The 22,991-nt window shown below is 42.3% G+C and overlaps 1 protein-coding gene across 9 annotated transcripts in view; it reads right to left on the reverse strand.

The window, feature by feature from the left end:
• PARD3 (par-3 family cell polarity regulator) overlaps positions 1–22,991 on the reverse strand; it is a 766,284-nt gene that overhangs the window by 432,758 nt on the left and 310,535 nt on the right. For all 9 annotated transcript variants that reach the window (XM_053261606.1, XM_053261605.1, XM_053261600.1 and 6 more), the window contains exon 4: positions 14,158–14,336. In XM_053261606.1, coding sequence (XP_053117581.1) covers positions 14,158–14,336 — 179 coding nt within the window. The remainder of the gene's footprint in view (positions 1–14,157; positions 14,337–22,991) is intronic.

Below are 22,991 nucleotides of genomic sequence, written 5' to 3' on the forward strand. Positions count from 1 at the left end.
ACAACAGAAGAGATTCCTATGAACAAAAACATTACCTTTGATAATGCTATCGGTGATTCCTCAAACGTACAGGTAAGGAAAGTTAAATAACCCTTATGTCCTTAAAGAAAAGAAACCATTGCCATTTTGATTGTGACCTTTGCAGCCAAGGCCACTTCAGGGCAATTCTCTCCACAGTGTATCAAGCACACGTTTCAAGGCTTCTTCCATAATGGGGACATGGAGACTAATTGTGTCCGTCAGCAAGTGACTTGTTACAAGTGTTTGTATATATTAAATGAGACGGACACCATTGCTTGGCAGTCTCTATTTCCCTCTGGGTTGGCTCAGTTTATTTTATCATTCTACAGTGCAATTTAACACTCTGCCTATTTCCACATGGTTTTAGAGCCATGACCTTGTAAACTAAAGCAGACAAGACAGCTGATGTCCGTAAGACCTGCTTAACAAAAGGGACCAGCTTCAACAGCACAATACCTGGGCTCTATCAGTCTTTGAATGTAGGCCACAAAAAGAAGAGCAGAACATATACAGAGCTAAAAGCCTATACTTAAGCAGAGACACTTTGGAGGAGAATAGAATATAAAGCATATAATATATTTTCCACAGTTATTAGGGAAACTAGACAGAAGGCGAAAGCATTTATCTCATATTCTTGCAAAGAAAATGGGGCAAACTACTGCATTCCGAATCTACAACAATGTGTTTAAGAACTGTTACTCATCCCGGTTACTGAGCACCCTTCAAAAATGCCCATCTCCACAGTTCTATGAATGGAACTAATCTCTTATATATAAAGAACAGATTACAAGACAGCAATGGCGTGAGAAGACAGCAGACCCTTTTAAAAATCAGTGCTATATTTAATTCAGTGGCTTTGCATTCATAAGAGGTGCACCATCCCAGGTTAAATGTGTTTCCCTGAGACTTCTGAATGATACGCAAGGTCTGAGCAAAAGAAAAAAAGAAAAAGGAGTGATTATTAAGGTCAGCAGTGATGAATACTCAAGCCTTCCACTAAACAACAAATGTTCTGCACAGCTGGCATGGAAGAATCTCATGAAGCAAGCTTGGAGAATTAAGCAAAATCCAAAGGCAAAAGGCAGCAGTCAGTTTTGCTCACTGATCAAGGAAACATCAGAACACCATGTGATGTAGCGTTGTACATGTACACATGCAGCACCAAGAATTACCAATGCAGACTGTTATGTTGCAGGCCTCCAGAGCTCTGAAGAATTCCCCCAATTCATTCTCCACTCATTAATCTCACAGTAAAATCTCAATAAAGATAATGCAAAACAAACAAAACAGCATATGGTGATTGATGCAGTGCAATTACAATGCAGGAGTTGGGCCTTAATCCTGCTGGTAGGTTTAATAAGACAGGGGTGGGAATGGGGGGAGGAATAAAGAGACAAAAATGATGTGTGTTTCCCTCAGGTGCATTTTAAAGAGAAAGAACTACCATGTACAAGAAGAAATACTGCCTATTTATATAAACAATAATTCAGAATCATCCATCTGTATTATCTTTGTGTTCCAAGGCTCACCATCAAGATGAAACCCTCTTATGCGTTCATTCAAACCTTCCTCTCTCACCATTTGCACATCACCTTTCCACTGGCTGCTGGCCACACTGCATAGCAACAGAAAAGGTCCAACTTCTTCATTCAACTTTTAAAAAGGCACTGAAGAAATATTTATTCACCCAGGCTTTTAATTAGATGTATTTAATGTTGGGTTTTAAATGGTTTTAATGTTTAAACTATTTTAATTTTAAACTGCCCAGAGACGCACATTTTGGGCAGTACAGAAATATGGCAGATAGATAGATAGATAGATAGATAGATAGATAGATAGATAGATAGATAGATAGATAGATAGATAGATAGATAGATTCCAAAACTCACTCTCTCTTTCCCCCACGCCCAAGTGTATTGTCTCCCTTGAATCTCCCCTGGACCACTCTCTGATTTTGCACTCTTTTGCACTCTCTGACAAGCAAAAGTGCAGCTGTTGTCTATACCTGTTGTTATCTCCTGTTCCCATCTTCTATCATCTCCAACTACCATTTTAGGTTCTCTACATTTGGAACAGTCTCATTCTGTCTCATTCTCTCCACCTTTCCTATCTCCTTAAGATCCACAGGAGTTGTTGGGGATCCCCCCCCCAGGTTGAAGGAAAAGGGAGTTTTCAGTTGGGGCCACTCTCCTGACAATCACTTAAGGCCTAAAGATCCCATCTAAGAGTGTCCACCATTGTTTTAGATCTGGAAGTAATATAGGATGCTCACAGAATTGCCCAACTAACATAAGATCAGCCCTGCTGGATCAGGCCCAAGGCCTATCTAGTCCTGCATCCTGTTTCCCACAGTGGCCCATCAGATGCCTCTGAGAAGGCAACAGCTGAGGGCATGCCCTCTCTCCTGCTGTTGCTCCCCTGCAATTGGTATTTAGAGGCATTTTGCGTCTGAGGCTGCAGGTGGCTATAGCCACCAGACTAGTAGCCATTGATAGACTTAAATTTGTCTAAGCCCTTCTAAAAACCATCCAGGCTGATGGCTGTTACCACATCTTGTGGCAGAGAATTCAATAGGTTAATTACGCATTGTGTGAAAAAGTAATTTCTTTTGTTGGTTTTAAATTCCTTGGCAATCAGTTTCATGGGATGACCCTGGGTTCTAGTGTTATGTGAGCAGGATAAAAATTCCTCTCTATCCAGTCTCTCCACACCATGCATAATTGTATAGACCTGTGTCATGTTGCCCCTCAGTCATCTTTTTTCTGAACTAATAAGCCTCCGGTGTTGTAACCTTACCTTGTAAGGAAAGTGCTCCAGGCCCCTGATCATCTTGGTTCCCCTCTACTGCACCTTCTCCAGTTCTATAATGTCCTTTTGAGGTATGGCAACCAGAACTGTACACAGTAATCCAAATGTGGACACATATTTGTATAACCTCAAAGAGTTGGTGAGGCAAGATTTACCTTTGCAGAAGCCATCCTGGTTCTCCCACAGCCTGTTCTATATGCTTAAAAATTTTATCTTTGATAACTCTTTCCATCAATTTGTCCGGCACAGACGTTAAGCTAACCAGCTTGTAATTTCTCAGATCCCCTCTAGATTCTTGAAAAGAGATGTTACATTGGCTACTTTCCACTCCTATGGTACAGAGCCTGATTGTAGGGATAAGTTACATATTTTTACAAGGAGGTCAACAATTTCACATTGTTGTTCTTTACCGACTCTGGCAGGAAGCCATCTGGCCCATTTCTAAATATTTAATTTTTCCAGATAGTTTAGAACATCTTACCTAGTCACCTTTATCCGACTCAGTTCTTTAGCCTCTTTCTCAATTCAGGCACAGGTATACGCTCAGTATCCTCTGCCATGAAGACAGATGCAAAGAACTCATTTAGCTCCTCTGCAATCTCCATATACTCCTTAATAACCTCTTTCACTCCCTCATCATCTAATGGATCAATCGACTCCCTGGCAGGTTTCCTGCTTCTGGTGTATTTAAATAAGTTTTTGTTATTTCCCTTGATTCTTTTTGGCAAAATCTTCCTCCAACTCTCTTTTCACCTCCCTTATTGCCTCCTTGCATTTCTTGTCCAGAGTTCATGTTCCTTTTTGTTCTCTTCACTTGGGCATCTCTTCCATTTTCTGAAGGAAGTCTTCTTCCCCTTTATAGCTTCCTTGATTTTACTTGTTAGCCATCCTGGCATCTTTCTGGACTTCATGGTACCTTTCCTCTTTTTTGGTATACATTCTAACTAGGCTTCTATTATTGTGGTTTGAAATAAACTCCATGCATTCTGGAGTGAAGTAACTCTCTTGATTTTCCCTTTCAGTTCTTTTCTCACCAAACTCCTCATTTTAGAAAAGTTTCCTCTTCTGCAATTCAAAGTGTCTGCGTTAGACTTCCTTGGTGATTCTCTCCCCGCATGTATGCTGAATTTGATCACACTATGGCCTCTGTTCCCTAAAAGGTTCCATGACACTGACATCTTGCACCAAATCCTAGGCACCACTCAGGATTAAGTCCAAGGTCACCTTCTCTCTGGTTGGTTCCATGACCAACTGCTCTAGGGCACAAACGTTCAGCATATTAAGAAATGTGGCCTCTTTGTTTGACAAAGAGGACAAATTTTCTTTTTTAGATTGGGAGCCCTTTGGGGACAGGGAGCCATTTTATGTATTTGTTTGCTTGATTGTTTATATCTATAGAAACCACTTTGGGAACTTCGGTTGAAAAGCACTATATAAATATTTGTCATATTCGTTATCATATACTTGAATGTGAATGTAACCAGCCTATGTGTGGGTAATTTAAGTCACCCATTATTGCAGCTCTGTCTCTCCTTGATGCCTCCCTGATTTCCTTCTGCAACTCCCAGGCACTGTCAGCATTTTGATCAGGAGAGTGAAAGCACATTCCTAGTAGCACATTTCCATTCAGGCCTCATATTGTCACCCACATAATTTCTGTTCTTCCTGTTCCCTGAAGGGACACTTTTAACACCACAGGAAGGAGTCACATCAGGGTGCACTCTCCATTTATTCACTCATCAGTACAAGATTGGGCAAGGACTATAGCTAACTACACCACACTGCCTGCCCCAAATGAAAGAGCTGGCAATCCAAGGGAATGTGCATGTATCTCTAAAAGCTATGAGAGGAAGTGTGGTGGTTAGTGCATCAGACTAAGATTTGGCAGGCCTAGGTTCAAAACCTCAATCAACCATGGAACTCACCTTGGGCCAATCACTTTCTCAGCCTAACCGACTGATGGTGGAGGACACCATTTACACCATGCTGAATTCCTTGGAAGATTAAGAAATAAAACAATTTTTGAAAGCGTATATATTTCTGTTTTGGAAACAAGCAATGCTGAAATTAATCCTGAGAGATGAGAGTTTAATTTTATCCTACCAGCCACCTCAAATCACACTAGCTGCTTTGACATAAAAGTTATGAATCTCTATACACCATGCAAGAAGATAATGAACTCTCTCACATATACGCTTGCTATTTTAATTTTATTTTTATGTCTGTTTAGGTACATTTGGCTTAGACTATATTATCCCCAAATGTAAACTGACAGTGTATTATCTATCAGCTCCCAAAGAAGACATATACATGGTTCTGTGGATTTTTTTTTAAGTACGTCTACCTATTTGTGCATACATATTTCATTTCCCAACATTAACTAGTTGTGTTAACAGCTTCCCATATTCAGCAGTTATGATGCATTTGCTCACTCTCTGCAAATAAACCATTCTCAATCTCTCCAGAGACTAGTTAAAAACACAAAGTGTTTTTAAAGAAATAAAAGAAAAACAAAAGACAAGCAAGAGAGTGGCTACCACTTTGGTGACTTCATCATTGGTATCAGCCAAACAATAATTAAGATAAAAAGGATCAGACCTACCAGGGAATTGCTCTAGTAATGGATGCAGTAATTCTCTCCTAGAATCACGATAAAGGGAACAGTATAAAAGAGTATGAGTGACTGTTTCCAAACTACCCTCCATAGACACAACCTCAAAACAGGGAGTTCTTTAGAGAACCTCCTTTGAAGCAAGGCTGAAAGTAATACATTCAGCCTTGCCCTAGCAAAGGCTGACCTAAATTTAACAAAATGAAGGGTGGTTAAATAACTAGCAGCCTGTTTTCCAGCTGGAGGGGAAATGCCAAGGTACAAAGGGGGACAATATTTGTTTCCAAGGTCAAGTAGGCGTTGGTACTCAATAACCTTTAGGCACTTTATCCTTTAGGCACTGAATGACAATAGCCTTAGCCTTTAAAAAACCCAAGGAGAAAATGTGAGAGTGAGAAAGCCCCATGCCCAACAATTTGTTGGTGACAACAGACAACCATGGATTAGGGAAGGTGTCTCTCCACATATGTTGAACATATGAAGTTCAAGGGTCCAAAACAGAGTTTAAGCCAGCATGTCAATGAGGCCTCCCAAGCTGAGGGTCCAAACAGAGTTTAAGCCAGCGTGTCAATGAGGCCTCCGAAGCTAAACAGGAGATCGGATAAGAGCCGGTCTCCAAACATAAAGCAGCGTAAGATACACATTTAGGAACTCTGAAAATGGCTCTAAGGAATCTAGACTGGATCGATTCGATATCCAGATTATCCCCTTGGATCCAGATAGCAACTCCAAAGAGCATTTGAGCCACAATCTTGGCTCAAAACACTTGCAAGGCCATAGGTATAAATTGGCCGCCTTTTCTGTTTAAAAAGTGCAAAAAGGCATATTGTGTGTTACGTGCCAGGGAGATAATGTGTAACTGCTGAGATTTCCAGTTCAAGTTGGATTGGAAATAGAGCCCAAGATATTTGAACTTGGTGACCTGTTCTATACTGGTCTGGTTGATCCTCCATTTATAAACTTTCCTAGAATTCAAGAATACCAAAACCTTTGATTTACCAAAGTTAATGGAAAGTTTATTTATATTACAATACTGGGCAAACATCTCCACAAGTCTCATTAAGCCAAGCTGAGACTGAGATAAAAGCACTGTGTCATTTACCTTGTAAGAAGCCTAAGTGACGAGCTAACTTGCTTGTAGAGCAGACACACAGCCAACATAAAACTGCCAAGTCAGGAATATATCCGGACTTTTCATAAAGCTGCACCTAACCCATGGGTGTCACAGTGATCAGAAACAGAACATGAACCAAATAGGACTATCAGCTTATTCTTACAAATAAAATAATAGCTACTTGGAAAGTTCACTATGCTATATCCACATAATCAGACAAAAATAACCAACACACCTGCCCTATTATAGTAATAGAGGAGAAAGCGTGTGTAGGGTATACACGGACTTCTACAAAGACAAGACACTCCCTCACCCATGCATGCACGTAGAAAATATTTGTGCAAAGGACTTAATTTTGAAGCAGCTGTTGTATGCAGAATCAGTATTTGAACAGGGGACGAGAGCCGGTCTTGCAGTCATGAGCATGAATTGTCCCCTTTGCTAAGCAGAGTCTGACTGCTTTGCATTTGGATGGGTGACTACCCATGAGAACTGTCTGCTGTGAGATATTCCCCTTAATGGATGGGACCATAGCACAGTGGTAGAGCTTTGCATGCAAAAGGTCCCAGGTTCACTCCTTGGAATCTCCTGGTAGGGCTAGGAGAGACTCCTGCCTGTAAATTTGGAGAGCTCCTGCCAATCGGTGTAAACAATACTGAGCTAAATGGACCAATGGTCTGATTTGGTATAAGGCAGCTTCCTGTGCTCCTAATGCTACTGCAAACCCACTAAACATGTGGTCCTCTGGAAATTTCTCAACTATAACTCACGTCATCCCCTGGGGATGATGGGAATTGTAGTTCAGCAACATCTGGAGACCACAGGCTGGGAACCCCTGCACTAAACCATGGGTATGTGGTAGCAGGAAGCACAGTCTGCTACTGTGTATGGGAACGAGTTCATATGAATGCCTAAGAGGCCCAGCTCAAGCATATTCCAAGGCACCATCTGGAGGTGGGATCATGTGAACTGGCCCTTCAAATATTATTAAGGAACAGTTTGCCAAGAAGGTATTCAAAATCTTTGAACTGGAAGGTGAGTGAACAAGTGGCATAAATAAGTATAAGACTTGGCATAGATAATGTACATGAAGATTTATTTATTTTTAATCACAACCTGCAGGAGCTCAGTTACAAAACAATTCTATACAAACAGAAGATAACATGTGGGTTTTTTTAAAATTTAAGACGGTAATGACATTCACTGCTTTTCCAGATGTACACTTCTGTCTATCAGCGTTTACTATTCCCAATGACTGCTATCAAGATTAATGCAGTTGGCACATAAGAAAATAAATTTTAAAGAGATGCATTATCAATAGCTGTTGTACTAACCTACATTACTTCTCCCCACCGTCCTGATTTAATGCTCCCCTGTGTCTGGGTTTCCCATCACTATGCTAGATCAATCGGATTCCTTTTCATCTTGGTCACCCTACTCATTTCCAGTGATGTGATGCTTCAGTGCACTTCAAATATTTTCAAGGAAATCAAGAGTAAGTACATGCTCAACAGCTAATGATGCAAAGAGACAGGAGTGTATGGTGAAACTGCACAGTGCTTAATCTCCTACAAACTGGGTACACTGACATTTGGCTGCTCCGTGCTATGTACAGGCGCTTATGGTACTGCGCCTCTAGCTAAACTTCTAAGAGAATGGAACACCTCGATTATATTACTCCAAGTTCACTGAACTGGATTTGCTTGATCTGAGCACACTTCCTGTCTCCGTAAAGTCTAAAATGCTTCCAAATCTGTACTGACCTTAAATAAAGATGGAGAAGGCCAAAAACAAAATGCCAGTTATCACTGTTTATGCAAACTACTGTTGTTTGGTTTAGTATCAGTGGCCCTATTCAGACATTATGTTGCATGAGTGTACCGATACCTGCACATATTTATGTGTGAATGACTGTACCAGCATTCATTTTAAAATTGAACCTGGGTACACGGGTTTTGAACCTAACGTGTGAATAGGGTTACTGATGAGCACAAAAATGGGTATTCTCCCTGCCAATGAAATTTACTTGTACGGAATGCAAATAATGGAAGAGGCCAAGATTTTGTTTTCTGAAGGACTACCACAGTGAAGCTAAGGGAGAACTGGTCGGCCACAGAGAGAACAAAAATGTAAATATAACATGGTCCAAGGCAACCAAGAGGCTTTCAAATATACTCGTGAACAACTGTTTAAGAGAGAGAGACATCTCTTCGCCATGAACCCCACCGCCCATTGCGATAATCCGGAGAGGTCCGTCTAAAACTGCCACCAGCCCGTTTGGTGGCCATGCACAGACGGGCCTTCTCCATTGCTGCCCCAAGACTCTGGAATGCGCTCCCTGTTGAGATAAGAGCTTCCCCATCTCTGACAACTTTTAATAAGTCCCTAAAGGCTTATATTTTCACCTAAGCATTTTAGTTTAAATTTAAATTTAATTTAATTTGAGTTTGCAATTGTTTTAACTTGGGTGGTTTTTTTTACTTCTGTGTTTTAACTTGTTTTATGATGTTGTAAACTGCAACATCACACAGTCATTTGGGGCAGTATAGAAAACTAACTAACTAACTAAGCCAAGAATCACCACCCTGGACCCCAAATATATTACTTTTTGCAATATATTTATCATCCTGTCCTTCCTCAAAATAACACAGTGTGGCCTATATAATCTGATTTTAGCTGATCTGATTTTACCCATTCAGCAACTCTGTAAGTACACGAGGTAATCAGTGGTGGTTTGCCCAAGTCAGAATGCAGTGAGCTCCATAACTAAACAGACGATTGTTTATTTTTGCATTTATTTCCCACTCTTCTTCCAAGAAGCAGAGAGTGGTGTGCAGGATTATGTTTATCCCCACTATCACCCTGTGAGCACCTTAAGTGGCACAACAGGGAAATGCTTGACTAACAAGCAGAAGGTTGCCGGTTCGAATCCCTGCTGGTACTAGATCGGGCAGCAGCGATATAGGAAGATGCTGAAAGGCATCACCTCATACTGCGCAGAAGGCGGCAATGGTAAACCCCTCCTGTATGCTACCAAAGAAAACCACAGGCTTCTGTAGGTGCCAGGAGTCGAAATCGACTTGATGGCACACTTTACCACCCTGTGAGATAGGTTAGGCTGAGAGATAAGTGACTGGCCTAGAGTCAGCAAGTGAGCTTCATGGCTGGACAGGCAACTGAACCAATCCTTCCAATCCCAGTCTCACACTCTAACCACTACACTACAATGTAGATGAGAGCTCATTGTAGAGGAGAGCTGGTCTCTTGGTAGCAAGCATGACCTGTCCCCTTAGCTAAGCAGGGTCCACCCTGGTGGCATTTGAATGGGAGACTAGATGTAAGCACTGTACACTGTAAGATATTCCCCTTAGGGGATGGAGCCGCTCTGGGAAGTGCATCTACGTTACAAGTTCCTTCCCTGGCATCTCCAAGATCAGGTTGAGAGAGACTCCTGCCTGTAATCTTGGAGAAGCTGCTGCCAGTCTGTGTAGACAAGACTGAGCTAGATGGAGTTCCGGTCGGACTCTGTATATAGGAAGCTTCCTATGTTGTTAATGGCTTTCATATGCTGAACCTGCTCTTACGCACTCAGAAAAGTATGAGTCTCAAGCAGGTCATAGTGCTCTTCTCAACGACGAGCCCTGAATTGTTCTCAGGCTTCAATTTCATTCCAAACTAAGAGGAATTTGCCTCCCACCACCCTTCTAATCAGTCAGCTAGCCCCTGAACCTGTTCCTTCCAACCCACCCACCTTCTCATCCCTCAAACACCTTTCCCTCTTCCTGGGCTAGTGGCAGAGCACCACAGACAGAACCCAAGGAAGGAGTTCTTTCCATTCATCCTCAATATATATGGGGCACACATGCACAGTACAGCATCACATAACTCAGCAGCAGCAACATCTCCACCATCTGCTGCATCACTAAGTGCTCTTTAGAACCCAACTGTCCTGTGAGAGCAAGTTATTATAGCCATTGCCACCTGATTCATCACCAACAGGAACTGTTCTCCTCTTTCACACAGCAGGCTCTTTAATTCAAAACAAGCCGCTCAGGTAAGAACTAATCCACCTACTTTGCGTGTGGCCACCATCTTGGATGAGGGTTCATGACATCATTAAAAAACCCCATGCTGTTCAGGTGTCCCTCTGTGGGGACAACTGACATATGTACCAAATCTGGTGCAGGCATTGCAAAGTTGTTGCAGAGGGCACACACATGTGAATGGACACATGGACAGCAAGGTGATCTCCATGCAGAAAGTAGACTAAAAATGTGGAACAGGACAAAATTCTAACTAGTTTTATTTCTTTGTCAATTTCCCCTTTTAGCTGTGCTTTTCTTTATGCTTTTAAGACTTGGCACTGGGAATTAATGGAACTAGAACAAAGGAACTCTCCTCCCATCCTCCTTGATGGGAGGAGAGCTGGTCTTGTGGTAGCAAGCATGAATTGTCCCCTTGGCTAGACAGGGTCTGCCCTGGTTTGCATTTGAATGGGAGACTACATGTATGAGAACTGTCAGATATTCCCCTTAGGGGATGGGGTTGCTCTGGGAAGAGCACCTGCCTGCTTGTATGCAGAAGGTCCCAGGTTCCCTCCCTGGCATCTCCAGCTAGGGCTGAGAGAGACTCCTGCCTGCAACCTTGGAGAAGCCGCTGCCAGTCTAGATAGAAAAAACTGAGCTAGATGGAACAATGGTCTCACTTGGTATAAGGCACTTTCCCTTATTCCTAACACAGTACTTCAGAAGAAAGGTCCCCAAAAGGGGACAACAGATGCTTTAATGACTTGAAATAATTACTGTTTTTAATTTGCCCACCTTTGCTGAATCAACCAATTAGTGAAATTGAGAGCAGCTTGGAGATAGATCCTGATGCAAAGACAGTTACTGACACCATGGCTGTCATTCTGACTAAATTACTCCATGGAAACCCTAAGTGCAAGCCCTATTGAAATTAAGTAGTCTCAGGGCAACTCCTGAGTAGTACTGTTAACTTAGTCTGGGTTACTGGGTTACTGTAGATTCAACCCTTGAATCTACAGCAATACACAAGATTGATTTTTATTTAAAATAATTATGAACTCTCTCTCTCTCACACACACACTATTCAGCCATGAACCCAAAAGTAATGCACAATGCATCTACCTGGAGAACTGATTTCTATAACTAAGCTTTGAAAATGAAGCATTATCAGACCCTTTAAGGGGGAAAAAGTACTTTCACAGTCAGAATTAGGTCAGAGAAGAAAAGATCGGGGGACTAAACAAAAACAAAAAATGCCTTTCATGTCTTCTGTTTAAGAATAGAGGTACAGAGGAAAACAAGCTTCATGCTGATTTCTTTAGTCACCAGTTATTCCTCATGTGGAGATATTGAACTCAGAAAGAATATGCAGCGGGGGGAGGAATTACCACACATTGTGAGTCAGTCTGTCTCAGAACTTTAATTGAAGTTATGGAACCATCTGCAGTTTTCCTTTGTTATTTGCAAGGCGCCCAGTTGTGCAAAGGCAGACTGGGAAATGGATTGGTGTGGCATAGTGGCTGAATTGCTGGGCTACAGGACTTGCCCATTTCACATCTTCCCTCTGCCATAGCTTCACCAGGTGGCCTTACACAAGCAACTCAGTCTCCTAATTATCAACCCCAACTGCAATTTGAGGTTATTAGGATTTACTTTATCCACGTGTTGTAAAGATAACATCAATATAATATACGTGAAGTAGTTTGCTCACTCAAAAAGCACAATATAAATGATAAATATTATCATCTTAAGCAGAAAGTGTCATGAGTGGTGTTTTTTGTTAATCTACTTCTTGATCCGTCCCAGTTTTTGAACGGGGCTGCCACCTAATAGCGCAGTGGGGAAATAACCTGCTTAGAGAGCTGGAGGCTGTTGGTTTGAATCCCCGCTGGTGTCTTTCCCAGAATATGGAAAACTCCTATATCGAGCAGCAGCGATACAGGAAGGTACTGAAAGGCATCATCTCATACTGCGCAGGAGATGGCAATGGTAAACCCCTCCTGTATTCTACCAAGAAACACACATGGCTTTGGGTCGCCACGGGTTGACACCAAATCGACAGCACAACCAACCTTAGTTGCTTGTATTTCAGTCCTGGAGTAGAGGCGGAACTAACAAATAGCCAGCAGAAAGAGAACTGAAAAGCATTCTGCACTCGCCTCTCTGTACAATATCTGACTCATTAAACCATTAATATTCCTGATTCAACTCCACTGTTTTGTTCTTGCATACACAACTCTTTCCTCTCAATTCTATATCATGTACTATAACAGAATGACATAACATCAAGAGCTACCTGATGTGCTTGACAGAAATGGTGTAGGGAGCGGGAATCAGCTGGAACAGTAGCCATTTAGATACAACGGAAACACTCCATAGCACCTTATGGCCTACATACAGCTAGATTGCGGGTGGGCAGACCTAAGGCTTCCGGGAGATTCTTTCTTTCTTTCTTTCTTTCTTTCTTTCTTTCTTTCTTTCTTTCTTTCTTTCTTTCTGCCAGAAGTTTCGGAGCTACCAGCATGAAATCATGACGGGGGGGGGGGGTGGAATCAGTTGCAAAATGGTAGCTTGGGGAGGCAGAACGAACAACAGAATTATAGGTTTTACAAAAATTTGTGTTGACAGAAGAAGGAATTTTAACATCAAACCACCAAAATTCTTGTACAATTTTGTTGCTCAATAGGAAGGAAGCAAGAAAGGCTGCTTTGTAGGAGAAGAAACTGGAGATAAATCAACGGGAGAGAAAATAAAAGCAACCCTGATTGGCCAAAGAGAGGAATTAAAAATGATGCCCTGATGTCCTTTCTCAATCAGTCAATCAGATTTGCAGTACTTAATTGACTCAAAAGGTAGGGAGGGAGAAGTTAGCTCAAATGCCAGGAGAGCTACTTCAGACTAGCCTGGGAGATACCAATAACTACCAAGCTACCTAATGCCCTCCCCAGGCCTAGACCCTACAAACCTGAGATCATATAAGTAGTTGGCTGGTCCCTGAGTGAAAACAAAATGGTGGACAAAACTGATCTTTGATCTGATCTGCCAGGTGTATATCTTATAGCCTTAATCAATAATTGCTTCTTAAAGTAATTTCCTCCAATAAAAGTGAGTGACATATGGTAGGCTGCAACTCAGTCTTCACTCCCTAGAGTTACCTGTTAGCAACTTTTGTTTTCATTAATGCAATAATAAATAATAATTATTATTATTATTCCTCTGCCATTTTAGTCTGCCCCTTTTTTGTTTCCTCAGGCCCTCCAAACCTAACACCAGGGTCGCCCAATTTCGATCCTCCAGCTCTTGCTGTACTACAACTCCCATCATTTCCAGCCACAGTGGCCATTCATCAGGGATGGTGGGAGTTGTAGTTCAACAAGAGCTGGTGGGCCAAAGTTTGCAGCCCTGGATAACTCCATGAGCCCTATACAGGCAGAGAAAGATACGGATACAATGGTTACAATCCACCATGAATCCACATGAAAGGACAACACCCAAAATTATTAATAGTATTTTATAACACACTTAGAAGTGCATGCAGTGTGCATGTATGGAGTATATACAGGGGGTGGAATTGTTACCTTTCTTTCATGACTCCTGGCTCCCCCAGAAGGATTCTGCTTAAGAAAGCCTGCAGTTGTAGACCATCTTGTGGGGTTTTTCCGTGACGGCTCTTCCGAAGTAAAATTGTTATCACTTACTGATGTTGAGAGACCAACTAACGCAGGGTCACTGCTGCGCCGTACATGAAGAGGCATATCTGGGGAGAGAGAGAGAGAAACTAACTAAAATTGAAGTTATTGTCCCATCCCCCGCCCCCCTGTAAGCGCAAAAATTACAAACACAGTGCACCTTTTAAAGGGGTGGCTCTCCAGTGGAAGGAGAACAGCTGCCCCTGCTTAACTCAGGATAGTATCCCTTCCAGCAGCTGTTACTGGCACCTCCTTTCTATCTGGAGAGCCAGCGTGGTGTAATGGTTAGAGTGCTGGACTAGGACCAGGGAGACCCGAGTTCAAACCCCCATTCAGCCATGAAACTCGCTGGGTGACTCTGGGCCAGTTACTTCTCTCTCAGCCTAACCTACTTCACAGGGTTGTTGTGAGGAGAAGAACGGGATATAAATGTAAAGGAAGAATGGGATATAAATGTAAAAATAAATAAATAAATAATCTTTTCATAAGAACAGCCCTGCTGGATCAGGCCCAAGGCCCATCTAGTCCAGCATCCCGTTTCTCACAGTGGCCCACCAGATGCTGCTGGAAGCCACAGACAGGAGTTCATTTTTAGATTCTGAGCCCTTAGGTGACAGGGAACCATTTTTATCATACTTTCTCTCTCTCTCTTTTTTCCATTCCTTTTGCTAGGTAAACTGCAACATGAATTTTCTGTTGAAAAGTAGTGGTTATATAATAATACACATTAAAAAATTGCAAATGTAAAATGTAGGTTAATTATTAACTTATACACACCCATGGTTTCATACTCTGAATCAGTATTATCTCTGCTTTTTTTCATCTGGGTGCAGAATGAGTTTTGTTCTGGGTGGCAGTATCAAGGCAATGTGTGCACATGTGCACTCAGAGTGGGACCTTCCTGATTCAATCTGAGCGGGATCTAAAATTAACTGAGCAGACATTAGAAAATGTGTGAGCGGCATGCCTTATAGGGAAAAGTGCTCTGAATGTGCCTGAAGCTAACATGATGCCACAGAAATGGAAGGGACTTTGAGCACAAACCATTGGGTAAAGCATCCCTGAAGGTTGTGTGTCCAGCACTAACTTGAATAAAGGAAGTTACATTCTGCAGCTTTTCTAGACCACTGATACTTACATCTGGGCAACGCTTTTAGAAAAAATGCTTTGCCCCAACATAGCAATACTGACTTTCCTTACAGGCAAGGATTACAGATTTAATGTATCTGAAGCATGTTGAACCTGCTGGGTAATTATTATTATTTTTTAATGGGATGGGAAAAAGTAAGGGAAGATTACACAATCCAGGTACTCACTCTTAAGACCCAATTCACACTGGAGGCTACCTGTGTAATGGTGGACAGGAAAGTGCACTGCTTCTCAACACCACCACTGCAGCACTACCCCTCAACTGAATGCCAGAACCAGCGCTTAGACATTAGGAATTGCTTCAACTTCCCGTCTCCAGATGAAGAATATCATCAGGGTTTACATACACACATCATGGCCCTATTCACACATTATGTTCAATGTGCACAAAATCTGTGTACAGGGTATGTATGTACAAATTTGTACACACATATAGTTATTTACATTTTATGTTCAATGCATGTACACTTCCAATCTGTACCTTGCATTTGAGTGGGTATGTCCACAAGTTTGCTTTTAAAGTGAACACACATAGAGTCATTTACACAAAAACGCCCATGAGTATGGATATCTGTACATCCATACAATATGATAGCCCTGTTCAGACATTATCTTGTACATGCATATGGAAATCTATAAACATGTTTTTGCATGAATGACCATATACGTGTTCACTTTAAAAATGAGCCTGGGTACAGGCCTCCTCAAATGCAATGCAAGGTATAGACTGGACATGTACTATTGTACATACTTTGATACATACATATCTGTATGTGCATTCACTGTACACAAATTGTACCATGTCACACATAATGTGCCAATAGAGCTAATGTCTGAATAGGGTTTACATCATTGCTAGAACTGTAAGAGTTAGAACTTTACCTTTATAACAAAAACGTAGACAATGCACAAGGGTACAGCTGCTGACATAATACCACACACATCTAATGGGAGGGGGAACCCTTCCTTCACATCAACAGTTGAACACAATCCTTTTCCAGCTCCTCTATTTTATTTTACACACAGTAGCATTCAGATGTCTCGATCAGAATGAAATCCTTGTTGTGGCTGGCACCGTACCAAGAGCCATGGTTCCAGTGGTAAGGGTTTATACAGTCTAAGGATATTGCTATGTTGAATATTTGTTTAGCAGCATGATTTCCTGCCTTTTAAACCTCTTTGGCACCAAGTAGCACCCAAGAGAATCCAAAAGCAGCAAGTTCTCAAGCCTACTATGGAGAAACAGGAAAAAATGCCTAAAAATGAAAAATGTATTTTATTTTCATTAGGCTGTCTTTTTCCCTGTTTAAATACCACACAATTTTATTGCATTCCAAGATGTTCAACCAAGAAAATGCATTAGGAGAGATATATTTGCCACTAATGAGGCAGCATGTAATATAAAAATGGAGCAAAAATAATTAGAGACATATATCAAGAAGTATCTAGTATTCCTTACATAATCGCACAGAGTTTATGTGCTTCAATGGGGCTTCCAAGCATACAAAGCAGCCTCACAAATTGCCAGTGCCAGGTTAGGGCCAAAACCAGACTGGCAGTGAAGGTATGGTTTGTCTGAGATTCCCACTACGTTCCTGAAGTCAGTTTACAGAGTTGGGTACTAGGGGCTGGCACTTATTTATTATGTTACATTTTTAGCCTTTCCTTAGGAGAAAGGGTTACCGACTCGATCACGGTGATGGCCCTTTCCTGAAAATAAGGTGACCAGAACTGCATGCAGCATATTTCAACTATGGCTGTTCCATACATTTTATATGAAATTGTTACAACACTGTTTATTTTCAACCCCTTTTCCGACAATCACGAACACTGGACTTGCTTATTGAATTGCACGCTAAGTTCATGTTTTCATTAAGCTGTGCACAAAGACCCATAATCTCTTCCTGGATCATCACAGACCCCATTGAGATCTATGTGTTTTACATTCCAGTCCTGTTTTTCTTCCATCCCAGGGAGGGCCTATACGGGGTTCCCAGGTAGTCAGACATCCAGGCACTGACCACTAGACTTGCTTGCCTTCAGGAAGGTGGCTATATCATGTGTACTCAGATTATGCCCTATACCCACCCTTCTGACTACCTGGTTTGTGACCCGCGTGTTGACTGCACGGTGACTTGCCTGCCTGGTGCGAAGGTTGAGGACATTACGCAGCGTCTAGACAGGCTCCTAGGCAGTGCTGGGGAGGAGACAGCTGTCGTGGTGCACGTCGGCACCAACGATGTGGGGAAATGCAGTCGGGAGGTCCTGGAAGCCAAATTTAGGCTGATAGGTAGCATTTTGAAATCCAGGACCCCCAAGGTAGCATTCTCAGAAATGCTACCTGTTCCACGCGCAAGTACAGTGAGACAGGCAGAGCTGACGGGTTTCAATGTGTGGATGAGACGTTGGTGCCGGGAGGAGGGCTTTAGATTTGTTAGGCACTGGGACACATTTTGGGGCAAGCAAGGCCTGTACAAAAGGGACGGGCTGCACTTGAACCAAGATGGAACCAGACTGCTGGCGCTTAAAATCAAAAAGGCTGCAGAGCAGCTTTTAAAATGACACCTGGGGAACAGCCGATGGGAGCTGGGCAGTATCCCATTTGGCAAAAGCCATCCTTTAAAGTGTGAGGCTGCAAAGAATTCAAATAAAACAGATGGGGACGGAGCAGAACTGCATAAAGAACAGACGGGAGGCTGTGCCAGCAGGTCAAAGAGTCAAAGGAATAGTATACATCAGGGGAAAGATTCAGTGTATAGGTGCTTGTATGCCAATGCCAGAAGCCTCAGAGCCAAGATGGGTGAGCTGGAGTGCTTTGTTGCTAATGCAGAAATAGACATAGTGGGCATAACAGAAACATGGTGGAACAGTGAGAACCGGTGGGACACTGTTATCCCTGGGTATAAACTCTATAGGAAGGACAGGGAGGGGCGTCTTGGAGGAGGGGTAGCACTGTATGTTAAAGAAGGGATAGAATCTAACAAGCTAGAAAACCTAGGTGGACTGGAGTACTCCACAGAAACCCTGTGGGTGACTATACAAGGCCGGAAAGGAATCGTGCTACTGGGGACATGCTATCGCCCTCCGGATCAAAATGCCGACAGTGACTGGGAGTTGCAGGAGGAAATCAGGGAGGCATCAAGGAGAGGCAGGGCTGTAATTATGGGTGATTTCAACTACCCACACATAGACTGGGTAAATTCACATTCAAGTCAGGACAAAGAGGTCAAATTTCTAGATACGCTAAATGACTGTGCCTTAGAACAGTTGGTCTTGGAACCGACCAGAGAGAAGGCGACCTTGGACCTAATTCTGAGTGACACCCAGGACCTGGTGCGTGATGTCAGTGTCATCGACCCTTTAGGGAACAGTGACCACAGTGCCATCAAATTCAGCATACATGCAGGGAGAGAATCACCAAGGATGTATAACACAGACATTTTGAATTTCAAAAGAGGAAACTTCTCCAAAATGAGGAGTATGGTGAAAAGAAAGCTGAGGGGGAAAATCAGGAGAGTCACTTCACTCCAGAGTGCATGGCATTTACTCAAAACCGCAATACTAGAAGCCCAGTTAGATTGTATACCCAAAAGGAGGAAAGGTACCACTAAGTCCAGGAGGATGCCAGCGTGGCTAACGGGTACCATCAAGGAAGCTATAAAAGCGAAGAAGACTTCCTTCCGAAATTGGAAGGCCTGTCCAAACGAAAAGAACAGAAAGGAACACAAACTATGGCAAAAGAAATGCAAGGTGACAATAAGGGAGGCAAAAAGAGAGTTTGAGGAACATTTAGCAAAAAGTATCAAGGGGAATAACAAAAACTTCTTTAAGTACATCAGAAGCAGGAAACCTGCCAGGGAGGCGGTTGGGCCATTAGACAATGAGGGAGTGAAAGGGATTATTAAGGAGGATATGGAGGTTGCAGAGAAACTGAATGAGTTCTTTGCGTCTGTCTTCACGGCAGAGGATACTGAGCATATACCTGTTCCTGAACCAGGCTTTTTAGGGATGGAGGCTAGAGAGCTGAGTCTGATAGAAGTGACAAGGGATGATGTTCTAAACTGTCTGGAAAAACTGAAAGCTAACAAATCACCAGGGCCGGATGGCATCCATCCAAGAGTCCTCAAGGAACTCAAATGTGAAATTGCCGACCTCCTTGCTAAAATATTTAACTTATCCCTGAAATCGGGCTCTGTACCAGAGGACTGGAGAATAGCAAATGTAACACCGATTTTCAAAAAGGGATCCAGGGGCGATCCGGGAAATTACAGGCCGGTTAGCCTAACGTCCGTTCCAGGCAAATTGATGGAAAACATCCTCAAGGATAAAATTGTAAAGCACCTAGAAGAACAGGCCCTGATGGGAGTGAGCCAGCATGGCTTCCGCAAAGGTAAATCTTGCCTCACCAACCTTTTGGCGTTCTTTGAGAGTGTCAACAAGTATGTGGATAAAGGTGATCCAGTTGACATAGTCTACCTGGACTGCAAAAAGCTTTTGACAAAGTTCCTCATCAAAGACTCCTGAGGAAACTTAGCTGTCATGGAATAAAGGGACAAGTACATGTGTGGATTGCTAACTGGTTGAAAGACAGAAAACAGAGGGTAGGTATAAATGGAGAGTTTTCACAATGGAGGGAAGTAAGAAGTAGGGTCCCCCAGGGATCTGTACTGGGACCAGTGCTTTTTAATTTATTCATAAATGATCTAGAAGCAGGGGTAAGCAGCGATGTGGCCAAATTTGCAGATGATACCAAACTCTTCTGGGTAGTGAAATCCAAAACGGATTGTGAGCAGCTCCAAAAGGATCTCTCCAAATTGGGGGAGTGGGCAACAAAATGGCAAATGCGGTTCAATGTTAGCAAGTGTAAAGTGATGCACATTGGAACGAAAAACCCCAACTTCGAATATATGCTGATGGGATCTGAGCTGTCGGTGACGGACCAGGAAAGGGATCTTCGGGTTGTGGTGGACAGCTCATTGAAAGTGTCTATTCAATGTGCAGCAGCTGTGAAAAAGGCCAATTCCATGCTAGGGATCATTAGGAAGGGGACTGAAAATACAACGGCTAACATTATAATGCCCTTATACAAAACTATGGTGCGACCACACTTGGAGTGCTGCGTACAATTCTGGTCACCACATCTTAAAAAGGACATTGTTGAACTGGAGAAGGTACAGAAGAGGGCAACCAAGATGATTAGGGGCCTAAAGCACCTTTCTTACAAGGCAAGACTACAACACCTGGGGCTTTTTAGTTTAGAAAAAAGACGACTGCGGGGAGACATGATAGAGGTCTATAAAATCTTGCATGGCGTGGAGAAATTGGAGAGAGAGAGATTCTTTTCCTTCTCACATAACACTAGAACCAGGGGTCACTCCATGAAATTGATTGCCAGGAGGTCTAGGACCAACAAACGGAAGTACTTTTTCACACAACACGTGATCCACTTGTGGAACTCTCTGCCACAGGATGTGGTGACAGCCAACAACCTGGATGGCTTTAAGAGGGGTTTGGATGACTTCATGGAGGAGAGATCTATCAATGGCTACTAGTCAGAGGGCTGTGGGCCACCTCCAGCCTCAAGTGTGTGCCTCTGAGTATCAGTTGCAGGGGAGCAATGGCAGGAGAGAGGGCACGCCCTCAACTCCTGCCTGTGGCTTACAGCGGCATCTGGTGGGCCACTGTGCGAAACAGGATGCTGGACTAGATGGGCCTTGGGCCTGATCCAGCAGGGCTGTTCTTATGTTTTTATGTTCTTACTATCTATCTCAGGGCAGCTAACAAATACAAAAACAAACCAACAAAACCCTACAAAATATGAAGCAAGATAAAAAGTAAACAGCAGAGCAGATAAAATTAGAAACCACATCATCTTATGAAGAGAGAGCATATAAAACTACACACAGTGTGGAAAGAGAAATACTCTTCTCCAACTCTGCAAAACAGTTTGCATCTTGCAAGGTTTTTTGGGTGGCTTTTTTTTTTTGAAACCTAATTGCCTACGAAGGGATTCCCACATTTTAATGGGTATCAGAAGGAATCAAAAATAATGAAGCCAGTAATAATGCACTCACTGATTAGCTTGCAGTTCCCAAAATCTCATTTTAAATTCCTTAGCACAGAAGTCAGTATAATGAGACACTTAAATAATACTTCTCTGCTTCTTTTCATGGGTCCCTCCCCTCTCCCAAAAGATTTACGCACACGGCTAATGAGAGGATATGACGCGAAACTTCTAACTACTGCCAGCATGAAGTCTTTCCTTAGGATCAATCTATATTCAAATGTCAGTGATTAGTGCTAATATCCATACTTTACCAACAAAAGTAAATCAGGATGCCTAACTGCTTAGAACACAACTGAAATACATTCCAGCTATTCCCACCCCCACATAAAATTAAGGTGTTAACATGCCATTTGCTTAAAGCCAGTAACATGTAGGTATACACACATAACAACACACTGATGTAGCTCACAAAAACTGATCTGACAGATTCATCTCACTCCCCAATTAATCACCAGTGCTGTCTTTTTGTAGTCATTTAAGTTTCCCCTCCCTCTTTCCCACACCACCTCAATTCCTACTACCCAACAGGGACTGCATAAAAATAAAAGCAAAAAAAAAGTATTGAACAAAATTTTATAATAAAACATCGGTGGGTACATTTTTCTAGCTTTCTTAATCTGGACATTTCATAATTACATCCTTTTAAAAAAAACCAGAGGGGAAAAAAGAGCTTCAATAATTAAAACACTAGATGAAGGCCTGCGTGGGCCCAGTGTGGTGTCACAAATGCCTGGATGATGGCTGATAGCGTTTGATGTCTAAGGTTGCTTTGAAGAGTGGATAAAACGGCAATGAACTCTAATCACAAGGCTTCAAATTCTCTGTGGCACTAATGCACTGTAAATATTGATTTGCTTCTGTAGCCAAGGTGCATTTTAAACAAGCACTAGAAATGGTAAATCTAATAACACATTGCAGAAGGATTTTTTTTTTTAAGTCAAAGAAACAGAGGGCAAAAATGAAGTAAAATTAAGATGTACAGAAACTGGAGTGCCTTTGAAAAACACCCTTATTGTTATTATCTCAACAGCAGTTACATAAATGAAGAATGAAAGGAAATTGTGTGTGCACATACAGAAGAGTAGATTTTTGATTAAGGAAGCTATTACCTGTGGTTAAAACTACAAAGGATAATAAGATTTGCAAGATAACAGAGTGGAGCTGCTGACTAGAAACAATTTATCATAAGCTGAATAGCACCAGCACCTTGTGTGCCCAACCTTTCATAGGCGTAACTCTTTTCTAGGAACCCTTACCAGGTGGCTATCACCTGCCTGAGTCTTAATTCCCCTGCCTGGGTTTTAATTCCCCCTCAATTTCAACCACCAAACCAGACATACTCCAGAGACATAAGCCCTATTCAGACATCATGCTGTCCGAGTATATAGATGTCGGTATACTCGTACATGTGTTTGTGTGAATGATCCTGAATGACTGTAAAGGTAAAGTGTGCCATCAAGTCGATTTTGATACCTGGCCCCCACAGAGCCCTGTGGTTTTCTTTAGT

Source organism: Hemicordylus capensis, chromosome 6 (genome assembly GCF_027244095.1).
Source record: "Hemicordylus capensis ecotype Gifberg chromosome 6, rHemCap1.1.pri, whole genome shotgun sequence".
In the NCBI taxonomy this organism is placed as follows: Eukaryota; Metazoa; Chordata; class Lepidosauria; order Squamata; family Cordylidae; genus Hemicordylus; species Hemicordylus capensis.